The sequence below is a fragment of the Scyliorhinus canicula genome, chromosome 31 (genome assembly GCF_902713615.1).
Source record: "Scyliorhinus canicula chromosome 31, sScyCan1.1, whole genome shotgun sequence".
Taxonomy (NCBI): domain Eukaryota; kingdom Metazoa; phylum Chordata; class Chondrichthyes; order Carcharhiniformes; family Scyliorhinidae; genus Scyliorhinus; species Scyliorhinus canicula.
Genome location: NC_052176.1, coordinates 5867061 through 5885624, shown reverse-complemented (window position 1 = coordinate 5885624; position 18564 = coordinate 5867061). Strand labels below are relative to the sequence as shown.

Sequence of the window (18564 nt, the reverse complement as noted above, 5' to 3'; positions counted from 1 at the left end):
GGTGTGGGAGTGGCCATCCGGGCCTGGGATGGATGGGCGGGCGGCCGGCTGACCACCGGCTGAGGATTGGCCACTTGGTGTTTCAGGGAGGGACTGGAAAACCGATCGCTCGAGGCGTAGAGAGGGCGGGAGGCTGAATGTACCTGAGCCGGACGCCTAGGCCGCACTCACCTCTTCGCCCCAGCTTGTCCCCCAGCTGTTTTTCACAATCCAGAATGGCAGACCAGCCTCTGTTGGAAACAAATTCAGAAATCGGCGATGAGCTACGTCGCACACGTCACCGGCAAAGGGTTTAACAAGGGCGGCCTGGGACCCGGGTCCGATTCTGGCCTTGGGTTGACTGTCTGTGTGGCAGTTTGGCCGTGCTAAATTGCCCCATAGTTTCCAAAGATGTGCAGGTTAGGTGGATTGGCCGTGCTAAATTACCCCATAGTGTCCAAAGATGTGCAGGTTAGGTGGATTGGCCGTGCTAAATTGCCCCTTAGTGCCCAAAGATGTGCAGGTTAGGTGGATTGGCCATGCTAAATTGCCCCAAGTGTCCAAAGATGTTCAGGGTCGGTGGATTGGCCGTGCTAAATTGTCCCTTAGTGTCCAAAGTTGCACAGGTTAGGTGGATTGGCCGTGCTAAATTGTCCCTTAGTGTCCAAAGATGTGCAGGTTAGATGGATTGGTTGTGCTAAATTGCCCCTTAGTGTCCAAAGATGTGCAGGTTAGGTGGATTGGCCGTGCTAAATTGCCCCTTAGTGTCCAAAGATGTGCAGGTTGGGTGGATTGGCCATGCTAAATTACCCCTTAGTGTCCAAAGATGTGCCGGTTAGGTGGGGTTATGGGGATATGGTGGGCGAGTTGCGTCTAGGTAGGGTGCAGAGGGAAATTGAGACCTCGACATAGACTACCCAATCTACGATGCCCCATGGACGTTGAAGGTGGGTCACCGAGGATGTCAAACATTAGGTGCAGGTTGCCGGGGGAGACCGAAGGGAAAGTGGACCCGAAACCACAATGTGCTCAGTCATGATGCTATTGAATGGCGAAACAATCCCGAGGGGCCGAGTGGCCTTATTCCTGTTGGACAATGACCGTAGCTTGCCATTATATTTTGGCAGGAAGAGCACGGGTTGATGTTTGGAAAATGGGATTAACATAGAAACAGGGAAAGCAGAAGCAGAAAGAGGCCATTCAGCCCTTCTGGCCTGCTCCGTCATTTAGCACGATTATGGCCAAATCCTCTATCTCAACGCCACACTCCCGCTCTCTCCCCATGCCCCTTGATACCTTTAGAGTTTGGAAACCTATCCATTTCATTCGTAAATGCACTCAGTGGATGGCCTCCACGGCCTTCTCTGGCAGAGAATTCCACAGGTATCCACCCTCTAAGTGAAGAAATTTCCCCTCATCTCAGTCCCCAAAATGGCCGACTCCTTCCCCGAGTGAAGAAATTTCTCCTCATCTCGGTCCCAAAATGGCCGACTCCTTCCCCGAGCGAAGAAATTCCTCCTCATCTCGGTCCCAAAATGGCCGACTCCTTCCCCGAGCGAAGAAATTTCTCCTCATCTCGGTCCCCAAAATGGCCGACTCCTTCCCCGAGCGAAGAAATTTCTCCTCATCTCGGTCCCAAAATGGCCGACTCCTTCCCCGAGCGAGGAAATTTCTCCTCATCTCGGTCCCCAAAATGGCCAACTCCTTCCCCAAGCGAGGAAATTTCTCCTCATCTCAGTCCCCAAAATGGCCGACTCCGACCCCGGGTGAAGAAACTTCGCCTCATCTCGGTCCCAAAATGGCCGGCCCCTGTATCCTGAAACTGTGACCCCCTTTGTTCTAAGCTCCAGATGTAAGGTGGGCGGGTGGGGGGCCTGGGTTGAGGTTCAGCTGAAGGCATAAAGGCCAGAATCGAGAAGCCAGGTCAAGGGGCGCACCGGATCTAATGTCGCCTTTTTTTTGAAGGGGGATCGAAGGTGCGGGCTGGGCGGTTTGGTGTGCGAGAGTGCGCGGAGTTACATACCCACGCCATAGCCGACGATCAACACAGCGTGGTTTGTTGGCGTAGAGGGACAATTGGATCTCAAAATACCACCCTGATAGGCCTGTAGGGGCGAAAGCAAACAGTATTGGCAAATCTGCAATGTCACCGAGGAGCAACATTCAGCGGGTTTCTAAAATATTCTCTAACTGAAGACATGTTGGGACAAAACGTCAAAAGGTTCCAGCTACTAATCCCTCAAGGCCCAGTTATTCATTCCCCCACCCGACCCCACCTCGCAGCCTTCCCAACTTTGCCCCTCGCCTGAGGTGTGGTGACCTTTGGGTTTAACCATTACTAGTCAGCTCTCTCCGTCAAAAGGCCCAGGGGGACTATAGCGACATTTCATCAACTAAAATATAACTGGATGTCCTCGTTGAAGGTAAGCGTGCAGGTTCAGCAGGCGGTGAAGAAGGCTAATGGTGTGTTGGCCTTCAAAGCGAGAGGATTCGAGTTTTGGAGTAGGGATGTTTTGCTGCAATTGTACAGGGCCTTGGTGAGGCCACACTTGGAGTATTGTGGGAAGTTTTGGTCTCCTTCTCTGAGGAAGGATGTTCTTGCTCTCGAGGGAGAGCAGCGAAGGTTTACCAGGCTGATTCCAGGGATGGCGGGACTGTCATATGAAGAGAGATTAAGTCGGCTCGGATTGGATCCAGCCTCGGGTGACTGTGTGGAGTCTGCACGGTCCGCCACGTGTGTGCGTGGGTTTCCTCCGGGTGCTCCGGTTTCCTCCCACAGTCCAAAGATGTGCGGGTTGGGTGGACTGGCCTCGATAAATTGTCCCTTAGTGTCCAAAGATGTGCAGGTTAGGTGGACTGGCCTCGATAAATTGTCCCAAAAAGATTAGGGTAGTGCAGGGGAGTGGGCCAGGAAGGGCACTCTTGCGGCCATTCAGTGCAGATTGGCTTCCTTCTGCACCATAGGCTTCCTGGGCGGAATTCTCCGCTCCCCACACCGGGTGGGAGAATCGCGGGAGGGCCGGGCGACTTACGCCACGCCACCCTGGCACCCCCCGCCCGCTCGCAGAATCATCGCTCGCCGTTTTTCACGGCGACCGGCGATTCTCCGGCCCGCATGGCCCGACGTTCCCGACCGGTTCACGCCGGCGGCAACCACACCTGGACGCGGCCGTCATGAACATGGCGCCAAATCTTCGTTTGTGGGGGTGGGGGGGCGCGGAGAGGGGAGTGAGCACCACGGCCGTGCTCGGGAGGGGACTGGCCCGCGATCGGTGCCCACCGATCGTCGGGCCGGCGTCTCCAAAGGGACGCACTCTTTCCCCTCCGCCGCCCCGCACGATCAAGCCGCCACGTCTTGCGGGGCGGCGGAGGGGAAAGACGGCCACCGCGCATGCACGGGTTGGAGCAGTCAGCCGCCGTGACGTCAGCCCCGCATGCGCGGGTTGGAGCCGGCCAAACTGCGCATGCGGGGCTGACGTCACTTAGACGCCGCCGTCGAGTCATTCTCGGCTCGGCGGCCGAGATTTACAGAGCGCCGCTCCTAGTCCCCTGGGGGGGGGGGGGGGGGGTGAATAGGGTGCGAGGAGCGGTCTCCGAGTTCACGACGGCCTTCCCGATACCGCGCGGGAACGGAGAATTCCACCCCCTATCCTTGACACACAGAGAGAGAGGCAGAGAGAGACAGAAGCAGAGGCAGAGAGAGAGAGACAAATGAAATGAAATGAAAATTGCTTATTATCACAAGTAGGCTTCAATGAATTTACTGTGAAAAGCCCCCTAGTCGCCACATTCCCGGTGCCTGTCCGGGGAGGCTGGTATGGGAATCGAACCGTGCTGCTGGCCTGCCTGGGTCTGCTTTAAAAGCCAGCGATTTAGCCCAGTGAGCTAAACCAGCCCCTGATAGAGATAGATAGAGAGACAGGGAGAGATAGAGTGACAGAGAGGGAGGGAGGGAGGGACTGAGACAGAAAAAGAGGTAGAGACAAAGAGGGGGACAGAGACAGAAAGGTGGAGAGACAGAGAGAGACAGATAGAGACAGCGACAGAGAGAGAGAGAGAGTGAGACAGAGCGAGACATAGAGAGAGAGACAGGGAGAGAAAGAGGCAAAAGGAGAGAAAGAGACAGGGAGACAGAGACTGAGAGAGAGATAGAGACAGAGAGAGAGAGAAACACACAGAGATAGAGTGAGGGACAGAGAGAGAGACAGAGAGAGAGAGAAACACACAGAGATAGAGTGAGGGACAGAGAGAGAGACAGAGAGAGAGAGAAACACACAGAGATAGAGTGAGGGACAGAGAGAGAGACAGAGAGAGAGAGAAACACACAGAGATAGAGTGAGGGACAGAGAGAGAGACAGAGAGAGAGAGAAACACACAGAGATAGAGTGAGGGACAGAGAGAGAGACAGAGAGTGAGAGACAGAGAGGACAGAAAGAGAGAGACAGAGAGAGAGACAGAGAGAGAGAGACAGAGAGAGAGAGAGACAGAGTTAGAGGGAAAGCGAACTGAGGTAATTACAGAAATTAGGCATCTGCTGTTGGACGTTTGGGAATAGGGATAATCCCGAGGCCGGAATTGGAAGAGCACAGATTGGGTTAGAGGGTGAGTTTCCACAGATGCATTTACCAGGGACCTGTGGATAACTATCCCTCTCTCTCGTCAGTACTGAGGGAGTGGCGCACTGTCAGAGGGTCAGTACTGAGGGAGTGCCGCACTGTCAGAGGGTCAGTACTGAGGGAGTGCCGCACTGTCAGAGGGTCAGTACTGAGGGAGCGCTGCACTGTCAGAGGGTCAGTACTGAGGGAGTGCCGCACTGTCAGAGGGTCAGTACTGAGGGAGTGCCGCACTGTCAGAGGGTCAGTACTGAGGGAGCGCTGCACTGTCAGAGGGTCAGTACTGAGGGAGTGCTGCACTGTCAGAGGGTCTGTACTGAGGGAGTGCTGCACTGTCAGAGGGTCAGTACTGAGGGAGTGCTGCACTGTCAGAGGGTCAGTACTGAGGGAGTGCCGCACTGTCAGAGGGTCAGTACTGAGGGAGTGCTGCACTGTCAGAGGGTCAGTACTGAGGGAGTGCTGCACTGTCAGAGGGTCAGTACTGAGGGAGTGCCGCACTGTCAGAGGGTCTGTACTGAGGGAGTGCTGCACTGTCAGAGGGTCAGTACTGAGGGAGTGCTGCACTGTCAGAGGGTCAGTACTGAGGGAGTGCCGCACTGTCAGAGGGTCAGTACTGAGGGAGTGCCGCACTGTCAGAGGGTCAGTACTGAGGGAGTGCCGCACTGTCAGAGGGTCAGTACTGAGGGAGTGCCGCACTGTCAGAGGGTCAGTAATGAGAGAGCGCTGCACTGTCAGAGGGTCAGTACTGAGGGAGCGCCGCACTGTCAGAGGGTCAGTACTGAGGGAGTGCCGCACTGTCAGAGGGTCAGTACTGAGGGAGTGCTGCACTGTCAGAGGGTCAGTACTGAGGGAGTGCCGCACTGTCAGAGGGTCAGTACTGAGGGAGTGCTGCACTGTCAGAGGGTCAGTACTGAGGGAGTGCTGCACTGTCAGAGGGTCAGTACTGAGGGAGTGCCGCACTGTCAGAGGGTCAGTACTGAGGGAGTGCCGCACTGTCAGAGGGTCGTACTGAGGGAGCGCCGCACTGTCAGAGGGTCAGTACTGAGGGAGCATTGCACTGTCAGAGGGTCAGTACTGAGGGAGTGCCGCACTGTCAGAGGGTCAGTACTGAGCGAGTGCCGCACTGTCAGAGGGTCAGTACTGAGGGAGTGCCGCACTGTCAGAGGGTCAGTACTGAGCGAGTGCCGCACTGTCAGAGGGTCAGTACTGAGTGAGTGCTGCACTGTCAGAGGGTCAGTACTGAGGGAGTGCCGCACTGTCAGAGGGTCAGTACTGAGGGAGTGCTGCACTGTCAGAGGGTCAGTACTGAGGGAGTGCTGCACTGTCAGAGGGTCAGTACTGAGGGAGTGCCGCACTGTCAGAGGGTCAGTACTGAGGGAGTGCCGCACTGTCAGAGGGTCAGTACTGAGGGAGTGTCGCACTGTCAGAGGGTCAGTACTGAGGGAGTGCCGCACTGTCAGAGGGTCAGTACTGAGGGAGTGCCGCACTGTCAGAGGGTCAGTACTGAGGGAGTGTCGCACTGTCAGAGGGTCAGTACTGAGGGAGTGCTGCACTGTCAGAGGGTCAGTAATGAGGGAGCCCCGCACTGTCAGAGGGTCAGTACTGAGGGAGTGCCGCACTGTCAGAGGGTCAGTAATGAGGGAGTGCCGCACTGTCAGAGGGTCAGTACTGAGGGAGTGCTGCACTGTCAGAGGGTCAGTACTGAGGGAGTGCTGCACTGTCAGAGGGTCAGTACTGAGGGAGTGTTGCACTGTCAGAGGGTCAGTACTGAGGGAGTGCTGCACTGTCAGAGGGTCAGTACTGAGCGAGTGCCGCACTGTCAGAGGGTCAGTACTGAGGGAGTGCCGCACTGTCAGAGGGTCAGTAATGAGGGAGTGCCGCACTGTCAGAGGGTCAGTACTGAGGGAGCGCCGCACTGTCAGAGGGTCAGTACTGAGGGAGTGCCGCACTGTCAGAGGGTCAGTACTGAGGGAGTGCTGCACTGTCAGAGGGTCAGTACTGAGGGAGTGCCGCACTGTCAGAGGGTCAGTACTGAGGGAGTGCTGCACTGTCAGAGGGTCAGTATTGAGGGAGTGCCGCACTGTCAGAGGGTCAGTACTGAGGGAGTGCCGCACTGTCAGAGTGTCAGTACTGAGGGAGTGCTCCACTGTCAGAGGGTCAGTACCGAGGGAGTGCTGCACTGTCAGAGGGTCAGTACTGAGGGAGTGCTGCACTGTCAGAGGGTCAGTACTGAGGGAGTGCTGCACTGTCAGAGGGTCAGTACTGAGGGAGTGCCGCACTGTCAGAGGGTCAGTACTGAGGGAGTGCTGCACTGTCAGAGGGTCAGTACTGAGGGAGTGCCGCACTGTCAGAGGGTCAGTACTGAGGGAGTGCCGCACTGTCAGAGGGTCAGTACTGAGGGGGTGCCGCACTGTCAGAGGGTCAGTACTGAGGGAGTGCCGCACTGTCACAGGGTCAGTACTGAGGGAGTGCCGCACTGTCAGAGGGTCAGTACTGAGGGAGTGCTGCACTGTCAGAGGGTCAGTACTGAGGGAGTGCCGCACTGTCGGATGGTCAGTACTGAGGGCGTGCTGCACTGTCAGAGGGTCAGTACTGAGGGAGCGCCGCACTGTCAGAGGGTCAGTACTGAGGGAGTGCTGCACTGTCAGAGGGTCAGTACTCTGGGAGCGCTGCACTGTCAGAGGGTCAGTACTGAGGGAGTGCTGCACTGTCAGAGGGTCAGTACTGAGGGAGTGCTGCACTGTCAGAGGGTCAGTACTGAGGGAGTGCTGCACTGTCAGAGGGTCAGTACTGAGGGAGTGCTGCACTGTCAGAGGGTCAGTACTGAGGGAGTGCCGCACTGTCAGAGAGTCAGTACTGAGGGAGCGCGTCACTGTCAGAGGGTCAGTACTGATGGAGTGCCGCACTGTCAGAGGGTCAGTACTGAGGGAGCGCTGCACTGTCAGAGGTTCAGAACTGATGAAGTGCCGCACTGTCAGAGGGTCAGTACTGAGGGAGTGCTGCACTGTCAGAGGGTTAGTACTGAGGGAGAGCTGCACTGTCAGAGGGTCAGTACTGAGGGAGTGCCGCACTGTCAGAGGGTCAGTACTGAGGGAGTGCTGCACTGTCAGAGGGTCAGTACTGAGGGAGTGCTGCACTGTCAGAGGGTCAGTACTCTGGGAGCGCTGCACTGTCAGAGGGTCAGTACTGAGGGAGTGCTGCACTGTCAGAGGGTCAGTACTGAGGGAGTGCTGCACTGTCAGAGGGTCAGTACTGAGGGAGTGCCGCACTGTGGGAGGGTCAGTACTGAGGGAGTGCCGCACTGTCAGAGGGTCAGTACTGAGGGCGTGCTGCACTGTCAGAGGTTCAGTACTGATGGAGTGCCGCACTGTCAGAGGGTCAGTACTGAGGGAGTGCTGCACTGTCAGAGGGTTAGTACTGAGGGAGAGCTGCACTGTCAGAGGGTCAGTACTGAGGGAGTGCTGCACTGTCAGAGGGTCAGTACTGAGGGAGTGCTGCACTGTCAGAGGGTCAGTACTCTGGGAGCGCTGCACTGTCAGAGGGTCAGTACTGAGGGAGTGCTGCACTGTCAGAGGGTCAGTACTGAGGGAGTGCTGCACTGTCAGGGGGTCAGTACTGAGGGAGTGCTGCACTGTCAGAGGGTCAGTACTGAGGGAGTGCTGCACTGTCAGAGGGTCAGTACTGAGGGAGTGCTGCACTGTCAGAGGGTCAGTACTGAGGGAGTGCTGCACTGTCGGATGGTCAGTACTGAGGGCGTGCTGCACTGTCAGAGGGTCAGTACTGAGGGAGCGCCGCACTGTCAGAGGGTCAGTACTGAGGGAGTGCTGCACTGTCAGAGGGTCAGTACTCTGGGAGCGCTGCACTGTCAGAGGGTCAGTACTGAGGGAGTGCTGCACTGTCAGAGGGTCAGTACTGAGGGAGTGCTGCACTGTCAGGGGGTCAGTACTGAGGGAGTGCTGCACTGTCAGAGGGTCAGTACTGAGGGAGTGCCGCACTGTCAGTGGGTCAGTACTGAGGGAGTGCTGCACTGTCAGAGGGTCAGTACTGAGGGAGTGCTGCACTGTCAGAGGGCCAGTACTGAGGGAGCGCTGCACTGTCAGAGGGTCAGTACTGAGGGAGTGCCGCACTGTTAGATTGTCTCTTGGAAGAAGAGCGGGGTGTGGGCGTACTGGTGAGGGGGGAGGGGTGCACTGTTCCCTCCAATCTCCTGGGGCCAAAACTGATCCCTGGAGTAGCAGCAGCTAACGAAAAACATGGCTGATCGCCACCTGATCCGTTGTGGGATCTTCCTGTGCATATATATTGGCAGCAGTGGCTACGCTTCAACAAAGTACTTCGTTGGGTTGTCATGTGAAAGACCTTTAAGAAATGGGTGTTTATAAATGGGTGTGTTTATAAATATCTGTAGTGAGAGTACCTTTAAGAAATGGGTGTTTATTACTGCAGTGATGTCAGAGAGTGGGTGGAGCTGGGCTGTGTGTCAGCTTTTTACTTTTGTTTTAGGTTGTTTGCTGCAGGGTGTGTTTTAGTTTCATTTCCAGAGCTGGATAGCTGCTGCAGTCACAGCCAGAAGGTGTATTAGAGTCTCTCTCTCTGTAATCTAAAGAATGTAAATCGATCCTTTGGTGATTTAAAACTAATAACTGCTCTCAGTAGTGACTTTAACCTGATGTGCTTCTGTTAAAAGTTTATTTTAAGTCTTCTGGATGTTAAAAGGACAGCTTACGGATTACTTAGTGTTGTATTCTTTGGGGGCTGTATTTGAATTGATGGTTGCTAAGATGTTCACTGTATGTTTTAAAAAGGTGAAGGGGTTTGTAGAATAAACATTGTTTTGCTTTAAAAATACTTTAGCATTTCTGCTGTACCTGTAGAGTGGGCCGTGTGCTCCCCATACCGCAATCTAGTAAAAGTTGTGGGTCAGGTGAACTCCATGACACACTTTGGGGTTCTCTAAACCCTGGCCCATACCAGGCTGTGAACACCTTTAGAAGCCCCTGAGGAAGAGCTTTGGAAATGGCATAATTACTCTGGGGGTCACTGTGCGCCCGTCTGGTCACCGACCCACCCTCTAGCCAACTGTGAGACACTTACTCTGACCAATCCCCCTCACAATTCTGAACCCCTCGATTAAATCTTCGTCCCCTCTCAGCCCTTTGAACTTCTCCTGCTCTAAGGCGACCAATCCCGGCTCCCTCTGGACTCTCCGCGCACACGTTCAAAGCGGCAATTCAAGTGCGTCGATGTCCTCACCAGCAATCCTTTCAGATTTACCAGCGTTGTGATGGTTCCATTCACTGCCACGTACTGTTTCATTCCTGCGAAGCAGAAAGGTGGGTTAACTCGCCGCGGCTCCTTCGACAGCACCTTCCAAACCCGCCACCTCTACCGTCTAGAAGGACGAGGGCAGCAGCAGACGCACGGGGAACACCCCCGCCTGCAAGTCCCCCCCCCCCCTCCGAGCCGCTCGCCATCCCGACTGGGAAATATATCGGCCGTTCCTTCACTGTGGCCGGGGTCAAAATCCTGGGAACTCCCTCACTAACAGCACGGTGGGTGTACCTACACCACACGGGGACTGCGGCGGGTTCAAGATGGCGGCTCACCCACCACCTTCCCGAGGGGCAATTAGGCACGGCCACGAACCCCCTCCCTGAGTGCAGAAGGGAACTTAATCGAAGATGATTAAAGGATTCGATCGGGTCAACGGATAGAGATTATTTCCTCTGGTGGGGGAGGAGGTTGGGGGGGTGGGAGGGGGGGGGGGGTGCACTGGGAGGGGAGAGGGAGAGTCGGGCCATTCAGGGGGTGACATCACTGACACGTCCCCCCCCCCCTCCCAAAACAACTGTTGAGGCTCAATATTTGTTGCCCGTCCCTAATTGCCCCCCTTCATCCAAGCGTCACGCTCGGCCCATTTCAGAGAGGGGGGGGGGTTAAGAGCCGACCACATTGCTGTGTGTGTGTGTGGGGGGCGAGGGGGGGGGGGGGCGGTGTAGCAGGATGGGAAACGGGACGGCTGGCAAATGTGGTGTGGCCGATACCTTGCTGATGGGGGGATGAGCCAGGTCGGCGGTAGCGTGGAGAAAATGGCGCCGGGCATTTTATGTGCTTGAGGCCACCGTACGCGCAAGTACCAGCAGAGAGAGTCTGCTGGGACACAAGGATCCATGTTTAATAGCCCTTGCAGAGCCCTAACCGCACTCAACGCAGGAAGACTGGAAGGAATTCCTTGGCTTCAGGATATTGCATTTGTTAAATAAATAAATAAACGCGGCGTGCTCTAATTCTAAATATCTTTCTTGGTACATTTAACTGTTGCTTTTGGCAGAACTTGAAATCCCCCCCCCCACCTCGATCTGCCCGGGACCCCAAACTACGTGGACAATTGGGAGCCTCTTCTTGTATCTGACTGCATTTTACTAGCTTCAGGTGGTGTGCGCCGCGTGGAGTGATGGCCACTATAGAACATAGAACAGTACAGCACAGAACAGGCCCTTCGGCCCTCGATGTTGTGCCGAGCCATGATCACCCTACTCAAGCCCACGTATCCACCCTATACCCGCAACCCAACAACCCCCCCCTTAACCTTACTTTTTATTAGGACACTACGGGCAATTTAGCACGGCCAATCCACCTAACCCGCACATCTTTGGACTGTGGGAGGAAACCGGAGCACCCGGAGGAAACCCACGCACACAGGGGGAGGACGTGCAGACTCCGCACAGACAGTGACCCAAGCCGGAATCGAACCTGGGACCCTGGAGCTGTGAAGCATTTATGCTGACCACCATGCTACCCTGCTGCCCCTATACCGCTGGCGGGCATCCAGCTGGCATGGAAGGTTCCTGCGGGCACTGTTTGGCCTGGGAAAGGGTCCACCCGCATGCCTGCCTTCCCACCCACCCTCGCCATCCTGCCTGATCAACTCCCGGCACCAGCAGATCCCTCACACGCGGGGGGGAACGCGCCGGTCATGGAGGACAATCCGCTCGGCCGCGGCGCAGTCCCGGCAGAGGCCTCCGCCAGCTCGGCGGCGCTGCTGAGCTCCCCGCTGGCGGCAAAGCCGCAGGCTTCGGCCTACCTCACCACTCCCCCCCCCCCTACACCAGATCAAGACAACAGGCCCTCCTGTGACGTAACCGTTGGCCGAGGCCTCCAGTAGCGCCTGAGCCCCGACGCCTGACTTACCCTCTTCGTCAGCCTTCAGGCTAATGCAACTTTTAATCCTCACCGCGATTTCGTTCTCAACACGGTGGCAAACCCCAGCGCGTTGGGTGTATTTGTACATGTCCTCATCCATGAGTCCTGCACAATCACAAGGATAATGGCCGTCAATCGCTCGTTTTCGAAATCCGTGTCATGACATGCAGATAATGATATACAGACAGGACACCGAGAACAGGACACGGCCAATGAGCCGGCAGGACACTCAGGGGTGGGATCTGACTATAAAAGGCACAAGTCGCTCACACTCCGCCTCTTTCCGCTGATGAACATCTACAGAGTGAGTCAGGGGTGCATGTACAGTATCACACCTCCAGCACGTGGCTAAGAGCTAGTCTGGTTCAGTCAGGCAGAGTAACCACACTGAGGTTAGCAGAGAGTCGAACTCACAGAGAACTGTGCTAACTATGCTACTGGTTCAATAAGTCAGATTGTACTAACTCCGAGGTCCGGAGTATCTTTTGGTTAAAGCTGTATCCAGTTGCAGCCAGTGCTATCCCAGCGTGCATAACACGACAATCCGGAATGCGGAATATTTGGCTAATGGTAAAATTCTTGGTAGTGTGGATGAGCAGAGGGATCTCGGTGTCCATGTACATAGATCCCTGAAAGTTGCCACCCAGGTTGATAGGGTTGTGAAGAAGGCCTATGGTGTGTTGGCCTTTATTGGTAGAGGGATTGAGTTCCGGAGCCATGAGGTCATGTTGCAGCTGTACAAAACTCTGGTACGGCCGCATTTGGAGTATTGCGTACAGTTCTGGTCGCCTCATTATAGGAAGGACGTGGAAGCTTTGAAACGGGTGCAGAGGAGATTTACCAGGATGTTGCCTGGTATGGAGGGAAAATCGTATGAGGAAAGGCTGATGGACTTGAGGTTGTTTTCGTTAGAGAGAAGAAGGTTAAGAGGTGACTTAATAGAGGCATACAAAATGATCAGAGGGTTAGATAGGGTGGACAGCGAGAGCCTTCTCCCGCGGATGGAGGTGGCTAGCACGAGGGGACATAGCCTTAAATTGAGGGGTAATAGATATAGGACAGAGGTCAGAGGTGGGTTTTTTACGCAAAGAGTGGTGAGGCCGTGGAATGCCCTACCTGCAACAGTAGTGAACTCGCCAACATTGAGGGCATTTAAAAGTTTATTGGATAAGCATATGGATGATAATGGCATAGTGTAGGTTAGATGGCCTTTAGTTTTTGACTTCCCATGTCGGTGCAACATCGTGGGCCGAAGGGCCTGTACTGCGCTGTATCGTTCTATGTTCTATGTTCTATGATAAAGAACTGGGGCCACGGGGGATCGATTGGAGAGGTTGGGTCTGATTTCCTTGGAGTGAAGTAGGCCGAGAGGAGGCGTGGGTGAGATATTCAAGATCCCGAGGGGTGCGGTAAGCAGTGGGAAACGGTTCCCTCTCGCGAGGGATCGCCAGGGAGGACAATCGAAAACAATGGGCAAGAGGAGGAGGAGTGATGTGAGGAAAAGTATTTCAGCCGGGGGGGGGGGGGGGGGGGGGGGGGGGGGTGTGGCGCGAGCTTCCCCAGAGGGTGGTGGAGTCAGGTCCGAGCGAGGTGCTCAGGAGAAAAATCGGACGTCCTACCCGAGAGGAGGGAGCGTGCGCGCTTACGGGGGTACGGCAAGAGGGGGTGCGGGAAGAGAGAGGAGTGGGCTGGAGGAGAATGGAACTCCTGCGAGGCAGTGCTGACGTGATGGGCCAAATGATTGTCCTGGGAAAGTGCTGTAACGATGCGATTCGAAGCCACGACTGACAACACAAGAAATCATTAACGCAACTCGGTTCGTCGGAAGGGGGGGGGACCCGCCCCACCACTTGGGCGCAGGGTCAGGTGACCCTTCCCTATCATGGCGGACCGAGACCCAGCTTGCGCCTTGGCCGAATTTGTCAAGTCCGTGGGGATAAATCGGAGGTGACAGGGGCCGGCCATTCCTCCTGCCCACAAATGTGTCGGCGACGAAATTTCCATGTCCAGCAAGGTGAGGCTTAATTTGCACCAATCACCTCTCACCCACCCCTCCCCCTACTCGCTGGCCACCAGTGGCATTCTGGGCTATCAACACCTCAATGATAAAATTGCCCTCCATTTTTCAAATCCTCCGCTCCCTGTCCCCAAACCTCCCTATCTCTGTAACCCCCTCCAGCCCCTACAACCCTCCCTATCTCTGTAACCTCCTCCAGCCCCTACAATCCTTATCTCTGTAACCTCCTCCAACCCCTACAACCCTCCCTATCTCTGTAACCTCCTCCAGCGCCTACACCCCTCTCTATCTCTGTAACCTCCTCCAGCCCCTACACCTCTCCCTATCTCTGTAACCTCCTCCAGCCCCTTCAACCCTCCCTATCTCTGTAACCTCCTCCAGCCCCTACACCCCTCCCTATCTCTGTAACCTCCTCCAACCCCTCCAACCCTCCCTATCTCTGTAACATACTCCAGCCCCTACAATCCTCCCTACCTCTGTAACCTCCTCCAGCCCCTACAACCCTCCCTACCTCTGTAACCTCCTCCAGCCCCGACAACCCTCCCTATCTCTGTAACCTCCTCCAGACCCTACAACCCTCCCTATCACTGTAACCTCCTCCAGACCCTACAACCCTCCCTATCTCTGTAACCTCCTCCAGCCCATGCAACCCTCCCTATCTCTGTAACCTACTCCAGCCCATGCAACCCTCCCTATCACTGTAACCTCATCCAGACCCTACAACCCTCCCTACCTCTGTAACCTCATCCAGCCCCTGCAACTCTCATTATCTCTGTAACCTCCTCCAGCCCCTACAACCCTCCCTATCTCTGTAACCTCCTCCAGACCCTACAACCCTCCCTATCACTGTAACCTCCTCCAGACCCTACAACCCTCCCTATCTCTGTAACCTCCTCCAGCCCATGCAACCCTCCCTATCTCTGTAACCTCCTCCAGCCCCCTACAACCCTCCCTATCACTGTAAATTCCTCCAGACCCTACAACCCTCCCTATCTCTGTAACCTTCTCCAGCCCCCTACAACCCTCCCTATCTCTGTAACCTCCTCCAGCCCAGCCCCCTACAACCCCCCCTATCACTGTAACCTCCTCCAGCCCCTGCAACCCTCATTATCTCTGTAACCTCCTCCAGCCCCTACAACCCTCCCTATCTCTGTAACCTCCTCCAATCCCTACAACCATCCCTATCTCTATTATCGCATCCAGCTCCTACAACCCTCCCTATCTCTGCAACCTCCTCCAGCTCATGCAACCCTCCCTACCTCTGTAACCTCCTCCAGCCCCTACAACCCTCCCTATCTCTGTAACCTCCTCCAACCCCTCCAACCCTCCCTATCTCTGTAACCTCCTCCAACCCCGACAACCCTCCCTGTCTCTGTAACCTCCTCCAGCCCATGCAACCCTCCCTATCTCTGTAACCTCCTCCAGCCCCTACAACCCTCCCTGTCTCTGTAACCTCCTCCAGCCCCTACACCCCTCCCTATCTCTGTAACCTCCTCCAGCCCCCTACACCCCTCCCTATCTCTGTAACCTCCTCCAGCCCCTACACCTCTCCCTATCTCTGTAACCTCCTCCAGCCCCTTCAACCCTCCCTATCTCTGTAACCTCCTCCAGCCCCTACACCCCTCCCTATCTCTGTAACCTCCTCCAACCCCTCCAACCCTCCCTATCTCTGTAACATACTCCAGCCCCTACAATCCTCCCTACCTCTGTAACCTCCTCCAGCCCCTACAACCCTCCCTACCTCTGTAACCTCCTCCAGCCCGACAACCCTCCCTATCTCTGTAACCTCCTCCAGACCCTACAACCCTCCCTATCTCTGTAACCTCCTCCAGCCCATGCAACCCTCCCTATCTCTGTAACCTACTCCAGCCCATGCAACCCTCCCTATCACTGTAACCTCCTCCAGACCCTACAACCCTCCCTATCTCTGTAACCTCCTCCAGCCCATGCAACCCTCCCTATCTCTGTAACCTACTCCAGCCCATGCAACCCTCCCTATCTCTGTAACCTCCTCCAGTCCCTACACCCCTCCCTATCTCTGTAACCTCCTCCAGCCCCCACAACCCTCCCTATCTCTGTAACCTCCTCCAGCCCCCACAACCCTCCCTATCTCTGTAACCTCCTCCAGCCCATGCATCCCTCCCTACCTCTGTAACCTCCTCCAGCCCATGCAACCCTCCCTATCACTGTAACCTCACCCAGACCCTACAACCCTCCCTATCTCTGTAACCTCCTCCAGCCCATGCAACCCTCCCTATCTCTGTAACCTCCTCCAGACCCTACAACCCTCCCTATCACTGTAACCTCCTCCAGACCCTACAACCCTCCCTATCTCTGTAACCTCCTCCAGCCCATGCAACCCTCCCTATCTCTGTAACCTCCTCCAGCCCCCTACAACCCTCCCTATCACTGTAAATTCCTCCAGACCCTACAACCCTCCCTATCTCTGTAACCTTCTCCAGCCCCCTACAACCCTCCCTATCTCTGTAACCTCCTCCAGCCCAGCCCCCTACAACCCCCCCTATCACTGTAACCTCCTCCAGCCCCTACAACCCTCCCTATCTCTGTAACCTCCTCCAATCCCTACAACCATCCCTATCTCTATTATCGCATCCAGCTCCTACAACCCTCCCTATCTCTGCAACCTCCTCCAGCTCATGCAACCCTCCCTACCTCTGTAACCTCCTCCAGCCCCTACAACCCTCCCTATCTCTGTAACCTCCTCCAACCCCTCCAACCCTCCCTATCTCTGTAACCTCCTCCAACCCCGACAACCCTCCCTGTCTCTGTAACCTCCTCCAGCCCATGCAACCCTCCCTATCTCTGTAACCTCCTCCAGCCCCTACAACCCTCCCTGTCTCTGTAACCTCCTCCAGCCCCTACACCCCTCCCTATCTCTGTAACCTCCTCCAGCCCCCTACACCCCTCCCTATCTCTGTAACCTCCTCCAGCCCCTACAACCCTCCCTATCTCAGTAACCTCCTCCAGCCCCTACACCCCTCCCTATCTCTGCCACCTCCTCCAGCCCCTACAACCCTCCCTATCTCAGTAACCTCCTCCAGCCCCTACACCCCTCCCTATCTCTGCCACCTCCTCCAGCCCCTACAACCCTCCCTGTCTCTGTAACCTCCTCCAGCCCCCTACAACCCTCCCTATCTCTGCAACCTCCTCCAGCCCCTACAACCCTCCCTATCTCTGTAACCTCCTCCAACCCTGACAACCCTCCCTATCTCTGTAACCTCCTCCAGCCGCTACAACCCTCCCTATCTCTGTAACCTCCTCCAGCTCCTACACCCCTCCCTATCTCTGCAACCTCCTCCAGGCCCAACAACCCTCCCTATCTCTGTAACCTCCTCCAGCCCCTACAACCCTCCCTATCTCTGTGACCGCCACCTGTCCTGGCACTTGTGTGGCGTGAATGTAACTTGCCCCTTGTCAGCCCCGAGCCTGGATATTGTCCAGGTCTTGCTGCATTTGGACACGGACTGCTTCAGTATCTGAGGAGTCGGGAATGGTGCTGAACATTGTGCCGTCATCAGCAAACATCCCGACCTCTGACCTTATGATGGAAGGGAGGTCATTGATGAAGCAGCTGGAGATGGTTGGGGCCGAGGACCCTACCCTGAGGAACTCCTGCAGTGACGTCCTGGAGCTGAGATGACTGACCTCCAACCACCACAACCATCTTCCTTTGTGCCGGGTATGGCTCCAACCACCACAGCCAACCAACCTGAAAAATGGTGAAGCTTTGGCGATATGTAGAGAGTCGTTGTGCAGGCCAGGAAGGGTCCATTCGGCCCATCGGGCCTGTGTCAGCGCTTTGGAAGATCGATCCAATTAGCTCAACTCCACCCCCCCCCCAAGGACTCAGAAAATGTTCCCCCTTCAAGTATGTCCCCAAACCCGTCCCTCGAGGAGAACAATCCGGGCCTCTCCCAGTCTCTCCCACCTTGATTAAATTCCCGGATGCTTGGTAAGACTGTGCAACAAGAGAGAATCATTGAGCAGATCAAAGACAGAGCTCAGGAAACCTCCCCTTCCTCGAGGTACTCACCATCATGGACAATGCTGCGCAAAGCTTGACCAACAAATCCACCAGAGCAGTTCCCCGCTTTAGAACAATCCAGGACTTCTGCAGAAACAGGGAGATATCAGTTAGACACAAGAACATTGAACAGGCCTCAAACCGACTGAGCAGATTATGGACACCCTTCAAACACTCCCAGGACAGGTCCAGCACGGGGTTAGATACAGAGTAAAGCTCCCTCTACAATGTCCCCATCAAACACTCCCAGGACAGGTCCAGCACGGGGTTAGATACAGAGTAAAGCTCCCTCTACACCGTCCCCATCAAACACTCCCAGGACAGATACAGCACGGGGTTAGATACAGAGTAAAGCTCCCTCTACAATGTCCCCATCAAACACTCCCAGGACAGGCACAGCACGGGGTTAGATACAGAGTAAAGCTCCCTCTACACTGTTCCCCATCAAACACTCCCAGGACAGGTACAGCACGGGGTTAGATACAGAGTAAAGCTCCCTCTACACTGTCCCCCATCAAACACTCCCAGGACAGGTACAGCACGGGGTTAGATACAGAGTAAAGCTCCCTCTACACTGTCCACATCAAACACTCCCAGGACAGGTACAGCACGGGGTTAGATACAGAGTAAAGCTCCCTCTACACTGTCCCCATCAAACACTCCCAGGACAGGTACAGCACGGGGTTAGGTACAGAGTAAAGCTCCCT

The 18564-nt window shown here is 55.5% G+C and overlaps 1 protein-coding gene across 1 annotated transcript in view; it reads right to left on the bottom strand.

The window, feature by feature from the left end:
- Positions 1-1994: 1994 nt before the first annotated feature.
- The window catches only part of LOC119958834 (cathepsin F-like), a 36694-nt gene continuing 20124 nt past the window's right edge, over positions 1995-18564 (bottom strand). Inside the window, exons 6-9 of the mRNA XM_038787338.1 lie at positions 17867-17944; positions 11784-11900; positions 9846-9910; positions 1995-2084 (exon numbers count right to left, since the gene is read on the bottom strand). Of these exons, the coding sequence (XP_038643266.1) occupies positions 1995-2084; positions 9846-9910; positions 11784-11900; positions 17867-17944 (350 nt within the window). The remainder of the gene's footprint in view (positions 2085-9845; positions 9911-11783; positions 11901-17866; positions 17945-18564) is intronic.